The following is a 14,749-nucleotide window of genomic DNA, read 5'->3' on the forward strand; positions in this document are numbered from 1 at the left end:
AGATAACGAACTTATTTCTACAGGTAGGGCATCACTTAGATCAGTGGCTTTGCTGTTACCTAGATACTACATGCATTTAAACAAAAATACCCAAGTGCATGTATACTAGCTATTTCTTTTGGCGTGATAAGGTAAAAAGGATAGAAAAATATTGTGTGGTTTCAGAGAATTAGTTCGGTTTAAATAATCATGACAAAAGTGGTCTCATTTGGTGTTCGTTACTTAATCAACTTTATGGTATTATATAGTTATGCCTACTTTACTATAGTTTCATATCTTCCCACTTAGACATTTCCCATGCATTCATGACATTTTCCATGGCGTAGAGCAACTCACATGACTCAACGATTTGTTCGGGAAGCTGGAACCTTATTCTTTAGTACGGAGTAGTTATATTCCTTAGAGGTATACTCTAATTTAGATTTACTATTTAAACAGATCAACAAGTACCTTTTTCTGTCCCAAGTGCTATGGTGCCAACTATTTGTTAATGGAGCCTACTGTAACACCCCTGCATGCTTCAGCTCACGGACCACAGAAGATCCAAGTCAATTTTTCTGTATGGTTTTATGATGAAAACCAGCAGGCTAATGGTTGCATGCGCGTGCTAAATTCTAATTTGTTTCTATCATTTGTTGAGTTTAATATTATCCTCATGTAGTTTTACCTTGTCTGGATGAAGAATCTATGATGTGCTCTTTTGATGACTCACTCAAACCCCTTTATTGCCTAATGTTATATGAGATGTTCTGGATATGTAGCATGACTGTTTCAGATATTTGATTTGAGTTGACCTACACTAAGTATAATGAAAACTACGAACATTCTGAAAGATCGAGCATCATGCATAATCACAGAAATGATAATATGGTCTAGCGACTAGCCAAATCACCTTTGTTGGCCCCTACCAAAAAAATAAAATAAAAGCTTCGATGCATGCTTTTGTAGGTCTTAGCACAACATCATTTATAGATTTTACAAATCTTGAAAATTTAAGCAACTAGATATAATGTTGAAAGTTACCCACCTAAATTTTCTTCAACTAACATGTCTTTTGCTAAGTTTTTTATTAATGAAAAAACAAGATTGCAACAATTTAAGTTTCAAAAATTAGACCCACCACATGTGCTCAGTAAAGAGGTGGAGTCGGAGCTTGATCTTTAGAACCGTTCAATGACATTCACGGCCTAGAGAACAAATTTTCAATCAGGAGTTACCACATCGAAGAGTATAGAAAAGGAGATGGCAAGAGAAGACATACATGTTGACACCTATATTTGACCGGAAAAACATGTATTAGCTGGTACAAATACTATTCAACTGATTTCATATTTGAAAAAATCATGGGTATAATTTTAAGCTACAGAACTCATATATTTGTTGAAAAACGTATTTCCGCAAATAATATTAATTAAGTAAGTGAGATTAGCTCTCATCTTCAAAATATTTTAAAAAAATAAAAAGAGGTTGCTCGTGCAATAGCGCGGGCCACTTGGCTAGTTATCTTCAAAGCAGATCATGATGTTGCTGCTTGTTTGTTCCCGACTCATCTCGCTGGTACTCCAAGCAACCTTGGATGTATATAAATCGGTGGAGATGGACTTAAGGGAGCAATGTGGGACTAAAATCGACTGCGTCAGGTTTTGTTGACGCGGCAGGAAGCAACCAGGGCCTCGTTGCTGTTGGATTGTTGGTGCACCACGCCTGGATGCACGTATGGCCCGGCCCATACGTAGCGATAAAAAAAAAGGTACATGGCAGGTGTATTATGTGATTTAGTGGAAGGGTAAAACGGTCCAAAAAACGTTTAACGAAAATTTTGGCAGAAACCTTAACTTCTTTATTATTAGATATAGATGTAGATATAGATGTAGATATAGATATAGATATAGATATAGATATAGATATAGATATAGATATAGATATAGATATAGATATAGATATAGATATAGATATAGGTATAGATATAGATGTAGATATAGATTTTTATCGTAGCTTTGTTGGACCATGGTACTATCTTTTGCAATTAAATACAGAGCTGCGATGCTGAAGACTGCTCAAATCAAAGAACATTTTACGATAATATAAAATCAAGTGGCATCAATTGTGCGGGTCAATCGGCTAGTAAAGAAAATAGAGATGACAATTTAATTATAATAATCGAAAATGAAAAGATTGAATACCATTTTATTTGCGAATAAGATTGAATACCATTTACACATGATCAACGGAAACTGAAACATGTATTAAGCTACTCTGTTGATGCACATGATGAGTACCAATCAAAGGAATCTAGTGTCTGGACTGTAGACATGCACCATGAGAAGGAACTCCAGGATCATCGACCACGCTCCGTCTGGGATACCGCGAAACGAACAAGCCACCAATGTGATGGATTAGAGCTTGGCGTGGTCGCGGCAGTCCTGGCCGCGGATGCCCATGTCCGGGAAGCCGACGACGACGTGGCAGTCGGAGTAGGCGACGACGTTGATCTTGAAGACGCCGCAGACGGAAACCCTCCCAGGGATCCTGGCGTTGGCGTCCAGCGGCAGCGACCCGGCCTCGATATCCTCGAGCAGCTGCGTCATGTTCGCCGTGAAGCCGGCTGTGAAGACCGTCATCTCCAGCTCCACGACCGTGTCTCCCTTGCTGGGGATGCTGCCGGGGTCGACCTGGGCATCGCCGACGTGGGTGCCGCGGTACCAGAGCCCGGTGGTGCCGGAGGCGAAGGAGAAGGAGGCCGGGTTGGGGTTGTGCACGGACGCGGTGATGAGCAAGGTGAAGTTGGGCTGGGTGAGGCTCGGGGCGACGCCGACGATGCGGCTGGAGATGAGGTGCGTGCTGGGGTCGCGGACGCGGAGCACGGTGAGGAAGAGAGCGAGGAGGGTGACGCCCAGGATCACGAGCACGCCGAGGGTGACGAGAAAGCAGATGCAGCAGCACCTGCGGCGGCGTCGGCGCGTCTGGAGCTCGGGGTCGTCGGCCGGGGCTTTGGACTGTGGGAGAGGGCAGGCTTGGGTCGGGAGGTCGGCGGCTGGTGAGGCCATGGTGGATGTTCGACCGTGGCCGAGCAAGTGGCCGATGGATGCAGATTAATAGTCGTAAGCAACTAGCGAGTTGCACTGTTACTGTTGCAGTGAAAAGTGAGCGAGGGAGTGAGAGCTTTTAACGGAGAGAGAACTGGATCACTTGATTGATGGTGTGTAATAAGAAATGATTGGACTTGCTTGACGGTAGATGATGCCGTACGGACTATGACATGAAGCCATCCCCGTTGGACAAGCTATGCAGCCTGACGCCGTTGCGTGTGGTATCTCTCGACTGCTCGTAGTTGATTTGATTAATCATGCCGTATCACTCATTTACTAGACGGCAAAATTATCACTACTAGTAGAAGTTGAAACATGGCGTGTTGAACACGGGATACACGCGGTCACTTGATCGGTTTATTTTCATTTTTTTTTGTAGTGGACATCAGTTCATTTTCGTGGTTCTAATCGCTCGACCCACTCCACTTAAAAAAACCCTTACATTCAAGAACCAGTTAAAGAAATCTCGAATGTGATGTTTAAGTATAATCAAAAGCACAAATTTGCACGTATGATATGCAGGTAGCAGGTCCGAAGGGAATAGGTCGATCGGCACTCTGCTCGCTCCTTGATCCTCACGTTCTGCTGGTGCTGGATGTCCTTGTCGCCCATCGAATACCAGGTGCTAGCCGATGTGTTTCTGGCTCTGACGTGAAATTTGGTTGCTTCAAACGAATTTGAGAACTATACTGTGTGTGCCCAGTGTTGTCTCAAGGCGCGGTTTAAGCGCGTACTCAGATGCGTGTTTACCATCATCGGATGAGAATTTTCAGGCTAATCACACATATTGTAAATCTATGCGTAATCTTCGATGGATAAGATCTAGTGAAGACAAGAAACAGTTATTATGGTTCGAACAAACCTGATATAGTGAATTATCAAAAGACCCAAACCAACCCAGTAGGAATGATTTAAACTGAGAGAGATCAAATTGAAGGAAATCAAACCGCAAAAGAATAAACATAAGTTTACCTGAAACCCTGATATGGACTCAACGAGAACGAATGCCAAGTTTGGAACAACCACTAATGAACTGAAACTTCTTCTGGAATGTAGCTTTTTTTAAACATGGATGGGCATTTCAGGACTCTGTGCTAATGCCCAACTAAAACTCTTGACTTAAACCCACATATCAGTATTAATTTCGAGCTCAACTGATGGCGAGAAATGAAACTACATACATCGTGAAATTATGTATATCCATCACCTAAATCTTAGAAAATATGTAAGGATCTAAGTTGATTGCCCTCCATTTACTCTCAGAGATTACCCTTTAAGTTTTCACGAAATCAATTACCGCTATTTGATTAGTTGATTCAATTTATGCATATTTCGAGATATTTTTTTGCACAAGTTTAGAGCCTACAATGGCACAGGTGTTCAAATAATTCAGCAATGGAAAATATTATATTACAATACACGGGCATTTGAATTCTGTACGCACACACGAGTATAGCTAGTCTTGGAAAAGAGCTGGTACCACACTGTACAGGAAAGCAACTAGGAGTTGAGAAGGGGATAATTGTTTTGACATGTACTTCGTACCGCACTCTCTTCCTGGAAGACTATTTGTGTCCTGCCCAGTGAGGCAGTGACTAACAACGTTCTTCCCAATTCTCAAAGTAAACTCCAATCTGTAAACCCTAAAGAGATTTCCATAGTAGTAGCAAGCGAAGTGACAGCAATTAAACGTGGAAATACATCAGCCCTAAATAAAGCCACTCTTCCCTTTTAGCCATCATGGAGATAAATACCAACTAATCCAGGAAAATTGATTAACTCATTGACTTCCTGAGTTTGTGGGAAAACAAAAGTAAATATTGCCCGAAGCCCACAAGTACAAACCCGCATTGTATCTCCCGTACAACACGACAGTACTAGTCACGCCTTAAACCAAGAATCTTAGCACTGTACTCCCAGGCAACAATCGCTGCTGCATTCGCAGGGAATGCTCTTGCTAGTGTTGGTCCTAGACCAGCATAACAGCCAGCCAGACCAGCTCTCCTATAGACCTGCAACAGGTCAAGCATGGTTGCCATGATCAAGCACATGCCACTACACCTAACGAAAACAGAAATAACTATTGCAGGGCACATACCATGTTTAAAACCCGAAAGGGGTTTCGGCTCGACCGAGGGTCAGGATCAGTCTGAATAATAGTTTTTGCAACATCCAGTGGCAGGGTAGCTGTCCAGAACTGCAGAGTGAAAATTGGTCAAATTGAAGAAAATGTGTCTTGCATTGGAATTGAAAAGAAATTGAGATACTTACAGCCATTCCACTAATCCCACCACTCATGACTCCTATTCCGACGTCTTTTGCCACAACTAAGTGACTGTTGTCAGAAAATCGTCGAGAATCTATATAGTTATGCATCCAATATCGGCTGTACTCATAAGTGCAGAAGAAGAAAGCATTGCCAATTGCCTCTCTGAACAATGTTGCTAAACCACCACGAAATATACCCCTAACCTGTAACATAACATCTCCTTAGACTAGAAACAGCATAGAAGAGCTTGCGGAAGGCAACTAAGCTCACCCCTTCACTTTGAAGTGTTTTCACAGCACAATCTAGAGGGCTGGAATATCGAGTTGCATACATTGCTTCCTTCCCTTGAACTTGCATTCTGCACTGGAGGTGTCTATTACATCATTAAATGCCACCTGAATCATGTCTCTATGTACTCGCTAACTAACTGGAAAAGAGAGATTGACGGCAGGACTGACCTTGGTCAGCTCAGTCGGAGCAAGGATGCAGCTGATCAGGGCTCCACTACAGGCAGCAGAAGGGATAATTACATGTAGCTGAGGTTTAGAATCCTCAGTCTTTCCCTAAAATAAAAATAAACAGATACATTTTACTAAGATAAAGACTTGACACAGGCATTTTTCGTCCTACTGCTATAACACAGAAGAAAAGGAATACCTGTAGTAATTGTTTGGCCTGTGCATATGTGCCAAAGAAAAGGGAGCTTTCAAGTGCTATGCCAATAAATGAAGATGATGCGCCTCTATACAACCCTCTTACCTGTAATGGAAAATAATCATGCAAAGAAATTCCAGTATCATGTTGATAAAATTATATCATTTTAAAATCAAGATAAACTAACCTATGTTGGTTTTCAGTTTAGTAACTGTAAAGTCCAAACTGTGGTTAGCATTATCTGTGGATAAAAATGGTAATCTGATCCTTTAAACTAGATGAATGATGACAGCACAAAAGTTAATAATTGATCTAGCTAATAGCATGTGTAGTAAGGTGCAATGCAAATGCTATCATAAGGTAGTTGCTTTGTTTGTAATTTTCTTAGTGACGCAAACTACAGATGTATGAAGAGTGCTATAGGAAATTAGTCTCCATAAAAGTATGCTTTCAACTTATAAAAATATAGTCATATGAACGCACAGCGCTGTCTAGGCGATTTTCCTAGCATGAATTGCAACTTTTAATTGCCAGAAAAGAAAATATTTATGTAATAGAGGATGGGGTGTATATGCAGGACTAAAGCAACATGCTGTATTTTGTGTATAAGCTATACACTTGGTTAATTGAGTAAGACAAAGCATGATTAAATCTAAAGTGAGAAATAAGAAAGAAGGGGCTTACTCCTTCCTCAACAAGTATCCTACTAGTGCAGTGGAATGCATTCTTGTAGACCTTTCCGTGAGCCGTGGTATTGTGAGCTTGCAGTTTGACCTATTGGTAATCAAAGTTATCTTGAATTGTACATGAACAAAAATATGCAGAAAATGGTAAACATATATTCCATCGAAACTACAGAGTTTTACCTAGTACATGCACAGTAAAAGAAAAATAGTCTGGGAATTCTCATACACAGGCAAAAGCAGGTTCTTTCATGCTGTTGCCCAATTGCAGAAAAAACACTAGTTCAATTAGTTCTCAAGTATTTGCAAGTATCGCTTGACATAAAATGGGCAGCCAGACCTTGTGTAGTCATAATAGAGTGCCAAAAGCACCTGATATATGGATATTAGGGGGAAAATGCCTTCTGTAGCGAGTGTTGTCTTGTTAGGAAATTACAAATGTAACATCGCTTAGTATGTCTCTAAAATCTCCAACATCATCATTAGAAAGGTCCACTACAGTATGATTTAATAAACAACTTGTCAGGACCCCTAAAGTGTTCACTGTGAAGCAGGAAATCATAGAATTAAGTCGAGACAAGTAATAAGATCCTATGAACATTAAAAAAGATCCTAACTCACAGAAGATATACAGCTTGACATTCCTTGAATCAATGCAGTGATGCCTACTCAGTCGTGTCTAAAGATGGCAAATGCACCCAGCTTAATTCGGTATTGTACACAACTTCTATGAGCGACAGCATTCTGAACACAATTAATATTTAGTAATATCAACCAAATTATCAACAGGTATTTCATCAAACTTCATCATCAGAAAGCTCCATAACAGACAGACATACACATGATGAAAAGAGCAAAGCATTCTCAAGCAAGCAGTAACATTGCACTTGTGATCTTATAGTAGCAACTAGCAGCTGCAGCGATCATACTCTAATTAGCTGTCAGTACTCCTCTCATCTCAATTCTTAGCCATATGAATTTCGGCCCCACTTGAGGAGCTTTACTTGGCCTTGATATGGTGTATTAACCCAATATCTTGAATCCCTTGAGTTTATGGTCACCGGTCGTTTAATCTATGCAATTTAATTGGCTCCAGTTGTGGTTCTGAAAGTAGTGTCATTGTGCCCCCCTGCAAACACTCCACCCACGTTTACTCTGGAAGAAGGTGAGCTGACACACTGGCGGCTATCTACCTACGGGATGAAACGAAGCAAGCATTTGACCGAACAGCAACGCTGCAGGCATTGCCTAGCATACAGAAGACACCCAAAGCATGAAGCAAGCACAACAGATGAAGCACGCGAAGAAAGATGCACAAAATCGCTAGATTTGAAGAAAATGGAACGCATGAAAGGAGGAAACAGAATTACCTTCACAGTGTCGAAAGGGTGGCCGACGACCACCTGGGCTACGCCGGCAACGGATCCAGCGATGTATTCCTTGGCGGCGTCGCCTAAGCCAGCCATCCGAAAAGAAGAAGTGCAGGCGATAGTTCGCCGCCCAAGAAAAAAACGCGAGAAGGCAGGGACCAGTTGAGATTCCCGGCCCCGCTCGCCGGCGCCGGCGCCGCCCTGTACAGCGTTTGCACGAAGGGGAAAAGGAAAAGCCTATACGGACAGTCGAACGTGGGGGGTGATCCGGTGAGAGCACAGCAGGGAAACTGGTTGGGCCATCTGGGCCGGCGGGGTTAGGTGACGTGGGAAAGGACAAACATGGCCACCGTAGACTCTAGTCTATAAGCCCAATTCTCAATGAAAAAATCAAGAAGGAAATATAGGCCAGATGCAATGAAGATGCATTGTTTTTTTTAGGAACACGCAATCAAGATGCATTGAGATCAATCGAGCAATATTTTTTCGATAAAGAGCATGTATTAATACCATGGAGATACCAATTACACCCGGTCTCTGCAACAACATTATACACTAATGATATAAAGGATGCACACAACTAAACAAGAGAAAAGAATTACAAAAAAAGAAAGACTCCGCTACAAAGATCCATAACTTGAAACAACAACGCTGACACCACCAAGACAACACCAGAAGATCAGCTTCTCCATAAACGACGCCTCCAAGAAGGAAACAGTGCACAAACGATGTCGTTACCCGATCATAGATCTTAGGTTTTCAGCCTAAAGAAAGTCATCTCTCTCAAAACAATGCCTTCAATAAGAACATTGTCAGTCACAACCAATTAAGACCAGACCTTGGATTTTCACCCTGAAAGATTAGACTCTGAACTTCTCCTTGCAGCCGTCCCCACATACCAGTCGTTGTTTCAACTCACGAAGCACCAAGCCAACTCCACCTCACCAACAATATCCGACCATCATAGTTGTTCCACCGATCTCGGCTTGATGACCTTCTCTGCTAGCACCATGGAAAGAAAACGAACTCCGTGATACTAACAGCCAGCCAAGTTTCGAAGCGCTTCCTCTGAAACCAAACGGCTAGATAAAAACATGGGTACGCAATCAATCGAGCAATATGCTTGATAAGCACAACCAAACTTGACATCATAACACTATGTAAACATTATGTCCTACGGGAATGTGTAAACAGGACAAGTGGGATAAATGAGATCTCAAATTACACCTCTACTTTTAGTAGACTATATAGGGCTGGGAGGCGTCGTACAGCTGCTTTGTCGCTGCACAGCTCGCCATCATCGCTGCTTCAGGAAGAAGGGGATGAGCGCCAGTCCGTTGCAGGTGGCGCAGCGGCTCCCAGCTTGGAAGGGCGACGGTGCACTGGAGCATGTGTGAGAGCGGGCGGCGGCGTCATGCGCAGTTTGGGTAGGATGGCGGCCATGTGATGTGTGCGGCGGCCAAGTCGTGGTTGACTGGTTGGATTCACGGGAAGATGGAGAATTGGGGACGGAGGGCGTCTAGCCGTCTAGGCACGACACAACACAGCGAAATTAGGGATACGTGAGTAGTTGGGCTGGGTCTTGCTATTTGGGGCCTTGGGGGTGATTTTCTTACTGGGCTATTTCTATATTTCGGGATATTCGGGCCTGTTCGGGTACACTGTGTGGGAATTAATTTCGGGAAATTGAAACACACTCCCGAATATATACTCGGATTTTTCGGGTTCGGGATATAAGGGTTCGGGATCGGGAATTTCGGGTTCGGGATTCGGGAAATATGCCCGGAGAGAGACTTATTCTCCGTAAAAAAAACTATAGAGGACTTATTCCAAAAAAAAGATAAGAGTCTGGAGTCTAGAGCGTAAAAGTTGAAATCCATTTATCCCACTTGTCTCGCTTACATTCCACATGGGACGAACATCAAGTGGTACTCCAATTTCAAGGTTGTCTATAAAAATAGCTTTGAATATTCATCGACATCTCATATCTGGCCAGAGGTTTCCAAATTCAAAGTGAGGAACTCATGAAAGCTTCATATATTTTAACGTAAATGAGTTTCTTTCTATATTATTCTTATATACCTAGTTATGTTCCCCATGTCATAAAAGGTTCCGAATTTTGATTATTATTTTTTGCAAAATCATGTTTGATTGATGGCCCAATCCATGAATTTTATCCACAAAGTTCCGCATTTTGATTATCGGAAGAGACAGACATGAAACCACACCAACCAACACGAAAAACAACTAGATCTCAGGAGATCTGTCGAACACATAACTCCACGCGCCGTCCGTCCGTGCTAGGCGCACCACCGCTATGATAGTATGTCGGGGTGGATTTTCTGATATGTCGCCGCCACCTCACCATCCTGACGAAGACACTAAAAAAACTAAACAAAGAGCAGAAAGCCTCCCGTTAGCGAGGCGTAGTCCACCGCATCTCCAAAGGTCCGAAGGCTGACCAGCGGCATCACCGCCGAGGGTGACGGAACCATCTTCTAGATCGCTTCTCTCCTTGAGGCAGCCCTAACTTTGATGTACATACTCTGACATCTTTACAATACATGTGGTATCACCAAAGTCTCCAACTTAGATGATCAACAATTGAGTGTTTTCTCTTATATCTACCCCTTCACTTCAATTGTTCCTTTGATGGATGGGGAACCAATCTTCCCACCGTGGCGTATGTGTTAAGTATGTGCACTTGAGTTTTCTAGTCTCGTTATCTAGAGCAGCTGGAACTATTTACTCTTGGTTATTAAGACAAATTTCTTGTCCAGTAACAAGTTTTAGATCCACGAATGCCACACTTTTAATTCAATCAATGAACTAATTGCTTATTGTGTCAACCAGACGGATCGAGCGCTGCCAAGGCTTGTGTGTAGGATCAGAAGACCCATGAGAATCAATTTTGTGCAACCAGACGGACAGACCGATGGCTCCGAGGGCTTGTCTAGTTGTGTAATTGTGTGTACAACCAGAAGGCCCGAGCATATAAAAAAAAAAGTCCCGAGTTTACTTTGTGCAACTACTCCCTCCATTTTTTTTTATTTACTTCAAGTTCTGGGTTTAGTTAAAGTTAAACTTTTACAAAGTTTAACCAAAAATATAAGAAGTATCAATATTCATAATTACAAATACATAAAACATGAAAATATACTTTATGACGATTCTAAGGCAATAAATTCTATATTATATATGTTGATTTTTTTTTTGTAAATATTTGATCAAAGTTTACAAATTTTGACATTGACCAAATCCAGAACGGGAAGTAATTTTGAACGAAGCCAGGATACCCATGTTAATTTAAATATATTTTTCCACGATATTATCTGGCGACAAACCGTGCATCATGAAGATGACAGACACCAAAAGTTCAATATGGAACAACAGGATGGTTCGGGAAAATACGACTTGAAGAAACAACGTCAACTTTGATTTCTACCTTTAACTTGCTAAAGAAAACTTTAAGCTAAGCACGTAGAACAATCTTGAAATGAGGTAATTAATTCAGTACAACAAGTACTGACTATTGACTTTGCTAGAAAAGAGAGCAGCCAGGAACTTTCCTGAAATATACTACTCCCTCCAGCTTAAATTAACTGAGGCAATAGAGTACAATTAGTGGACATAGTATGTAGCTGCGCCAATTAGTTTGGGCCAGAGGGACCATGTTTAATATAATACTCCCTCTGTATAATATAAGATGTTACTACAACCAATATACAGGTTGAATAACAATCATTGATCAAGAAGGAAATCTATAAGGAACTCAAGTTTTTGGAACAACATAAAAGAAAAAAAATGTCGGTGAAAAATACCTCAGATCTGACAGATGAGAGTTTGAACAAAAAAACTCAGGAAAAGATAAGAAGCAAGTGCCAATGGTACCCAAACATGAACGGTGAATTCATAGTGTCTTTGGTAGCCACTAGGCTGTTAATAGTACCTACATGAAGTTAAACAACCATGGGCACCTGGGCAGGCATCGCTAGACAAAATAAATAGAATATATAGGTTCAGCGAATTGTTATAACCACTTTCTTATCGATAATTTGTTGCCCTTTTCTTAAGGACATTTAATACCCAGTATGAATCCAATTTACAAGATTCACATCAACAAAATGACATTTCACAGAAACAGAATTAATTTATGCATTTCAAGGACCGACTAATGCATAATGGTTCCCTGCCACATCACAGGCATATTTGGACGGCTGACTTGTGACTTATCACACATGGACCACTATATACTGCAAATAGCACAAAACATTGTGATATTGGGATAATAAAAATCACCAAATCATGGCTAACAAGACAACGCCGCACTAAAGATTCTTATGATTCCCATCTTTGAAAGAAAATACTCTCTGCATTCGTAAATGCATGACTTCCTAGAAAGCGTGCAGTCAAATATGAACAGATAAAAATATATATAGTTTGGCAATGTGAAAATAGTATCAGATTGTCATGAAAAATAATTTCATAACACAAAATTCACATTTTTTTTACTAACACGCAGGTATAGCAAGTAACAGTAGAAGATATATACTGGAGATCGCATAACCATCTAAATTGTCATCTATTTATAAAGGGAGGGAGGATTAATTAGTGTTAACACTAACTAGCAAAAGCTGAACCTACCTTATGATTCATTTTCCAAAACTTAAGACTTGCGTGAAACAAAGAAGTGGATTCAGCAAGACTGGCATTTTTGTTCTGTTTATGATTTCCTTCTGAATGTAAAGAAAGTGCACCTACCATTTTCTTTTGAAAAGAACAAAATGTGTGACAGGAAGTAGTATCTTTGGTACAGGATCATTTAACTTCATGGAACTAATAGGTGCCAATAACAGCTAGGGAAACTAAAACAAGATAATCTTTGAAACAACAGTACGGTGAAGAAGGTTTGCCTGGCTGCCTAAGCTGTAGGATTACTGGACGTTGCACAAAACTGAAATAAAATTCGTAGATGCACAAAACGAGAACAAAATTAAGGTAGATATAGAAATTCAGATTATACATGTGGAGAATATTTCATTCAGCAGAAGAGACAGCCCTTAGAGAACAAGGAAACATATATAGAGCAGAACAACACAAATGTTGTTCAGGGTACACTAGTCCTCATCTACTACTGACTTTGTAAACAGAGGAATATAGGGCAGATATGGACCTGTAAAGCCTTCCTCAAGATTACAGATACGACGAAATTCCTGTCGGCGTATATCATATGATGCCAGTGTACCAGTGTCCCTTGAAGAAAGGAAAATAATATCACCATATGGATGAATCGCAATCATGGTGTCTGCCTGTTCAGTCCCTCCAAACAGCTCTTCGGTGCGGACAGTAAGCTTCAGGACCCATTCTTTACTGTCATAATCCTCAAGACACAAGACTGATATCTTGGAATCTGGGGTCATAGTGACATAATGCAAGAACCCCCGCGACAATCCAATGAAACCGTAATACAGACTGTGTGGCATATGAATAGTGCCCCACGACTTCCCCTCTGTGTCCACCGTTACCAGAGCAGGCTCAGCGGTGATCAAGTGCAGCATGCCATTCACAAAGACGCTTCTAGTTGTGAAAGGCAGGAAAGTATGAGCATCCCACTCGCTGTCCCTATGATTCCAGGCTCCTTTTTGTGACGAGTAGATGTTCACTCCTGTGATGTGCATTTCCTTATCTGTCTCTTCAAACTGGAGAACATGGAAATGGGACGAGACCGCCGGGTTGAAAGCCAAACGGACGATGGTAATGCTATCCGGTTCCTCAGGCGTAGGGTGAGGGGGCAGCTCTAACCATCTCTGGGTGACGGGATTGCAGACGACGTAATCGAATTCATCCTCTGAAGGTGTCTTGTAGCATCGGCAGAGTACGAGGCCATTGCAGGTGTCCAACTGGTCGACGTTGCTGTACTTGGGCAGGAAAGGTAGGGAGGCGTCGACGGGTAGATGTAGGCCGGCGGCGGAGACATCGGCGAAATGGCGAGAGAACCGGGGGACGCGGCCGCTGTGGTAGCTCCCATAGAAGAAGCCCGCGAGGGTCTGGGGCAGCTTCTTCCGATGGTCCGGGTGGGAGATGAGGTCGCGCCAGGTCTTGGAGACGCACCTGCAGCGGTGGACGAGCCTGACCGGGAGGCGGGAGAGGATCTCCACGATAAGGTCGTCAGTGAGGCTGGCAGGAGGGTCGGTCTGCAACTTCTTGGGGCTCTTCTCCTCCATGGCGCGGAAGGTCAGACTGTAAATCCAGCGATGGGATGTTATTGGCCGATCTGGAGTGAGAGAAAGGGCGCGCCGTGCAACAGCGAGAAAGAATAGAGCAGCACCTTAGGTGGCGGCGGCGCCGGCGGCGACGTTTGACGAGAACGCGGCGGCGCTTCTTGAGTTCTTGGGAGGGATGTGGAGAATAGGGGGAATTTTATTTTTTTACCCTCGTTTGCTTTGGACTTTGATGAATTGCTCTTCTTTACTTTGTAAGAGCATCTCTACCACAGCCTCTATTTATCGAAACCGAAAAAGGCGAGTTCAGTCTTCCGAAAAACAATTTGGTTGCGGATTTAGCAACGGCACAGAACAGAAACCGAAAACATGAACCGAACTCGATGAAATCAAACGTCGCGGGAAACCAAATTTTGCGATCACACTCGATTTCATCGGATAAAGCTAAATTCGTTCATAATTT

The 14,749-nt window shown here is 42.2% G+C and overlaps 3 protein-coding genes across 3 annotated transcripts; all 3 read right to left on the reverse strand.

The window, feature by feature from the left end:
* Nucleotides 1–2,216: 2,216 nt before the first annotated feature.
* LOC124695822 lies at nucleotides 2,217–3,047 on the reverse strand. Its single transcript, XM_047228636.1, has one exon. The coding sequence runs from the start codon at nucleotides 3,045–3,047 to the stop codon at nucleotides 2,397–2,399; it is 651 nt and encodes a 216-aa protein (XP_047084592.1). The 3' UTR covers nucleotides 2,217–2,396.
* A 1,446-nt stretch (nucleotides 3,048–4,493) lies between these two features.
* LOC124698669 (mitochondrial arginine transporter BAC1) lies at nucleotides 4,494–8,279 on the reverse strand. Its single transcript, XM_047231138.1, has 8 exons — nucleotides 8,066–8,279; nucleotides 6,697–6,786; nucleotides 6,016–6,117; nucleotides 5,817–5,921; nucleotides 5,629–5,721; nucleotides 5,361–5,561; nucleotides 5,188–5,286; nucleotides 4,494–5,101 (listed from the first exon to the last, which is right to left on the reverse strand). The coding sequence occupies exons 1-8, from the start codon at nucleotides 8,159–8,161 to the stop codon at nucleotides 4,967–4,969; spliced, it is 921 nt and encodes a 306-aa protein (XP_047087094.1). The 5' UTR covers nucleotides 8,162–8,279; the 3' UTR covers nucleotides 4,494–4,966.
* A 4,791-nt stretch (nucleotides 8,280–13,070) lies between these two features.
* LOC124698670 (F-box protein At3g26010-like) lies at nucleotides 13,071–14,494 on the reverse strand. The gene is made up of 2 exons (XM_047231139.1): nucleotides 14,394–14,494; nucleotides 13,071–14,305 (listed from the first exon to the last, which is right to left on the reverse strand). Exon 2 carries the CDS (start codon nucleotides 14,287–14,289, stop codon nucleotides 13,183–13,185), a length of 1,107 nt encoding a protein of 368 aa, XP_047087095.1. The 5' UTR covers nucleotides 14,290–14,305; nucleotides 14,394–14,494; the 3' UTR covers nucleotides 13,071–13,182.
* Between the last annotated feature and the right edge of the window lie 255 nt (nucleotides 14,495–14,749).

Source organism: Lolium rigidum, chromosome 3 (genome assembly GCF_022539505.1).
Source record: "Lolium rigidum isolate FL_2022 chromosome 3, APGP_CSIRO_Lrig_0.1, whole genome shotgun sequence".
Classification (NCBI taxonomy): domain Eukaryota; kingdom Viridiplantae; phylum Streptophyta; class Magnoliopsida; order Poales; family Poaceae; genus Lolium; species Lolium rigidum.

Excerpts from the sequence above, each read along its gene's own strand:
- LOC124695822 (XM_047228636.1), bottom strand. The coding sequence starts at position 3,047 with ATGGCCTCACCAGCCGCCGACCTCCCGACCCAAGCCTGCCCTCTCCCA.
- LOC124698670 (XM_047231139.1), bottom strand. The coding sequence starts at position 14,289 with ATGGAGGAGAAGAGCCCCAAGAAGTTGCAGACCGACCCTCCTGCCAGC.
- LOC124698669 (XM_047231138.1), bottom strand. The coding sequence starts at position 8,161 with ATGGCTGGCTTAGGCGACGCCGCCAAGGAATACATCGCTGGATCCGTT. Across the intron at positions 6,787-8,065 it reads ACCCTTTCGACACTGTGAAG|GTCAAACTGCAAGCTCACAA; the intron begins GTAATTCTGTTT and ends GATTACCAATAG. Across the intron at positions 5,102-5,187 it reads CCTTTCGGGTTTTAAACATG|GTCTATAGGAGAGCTGGTCT; the intron begins GTATGTGCCCTG and ends GACCTGTTGCAG.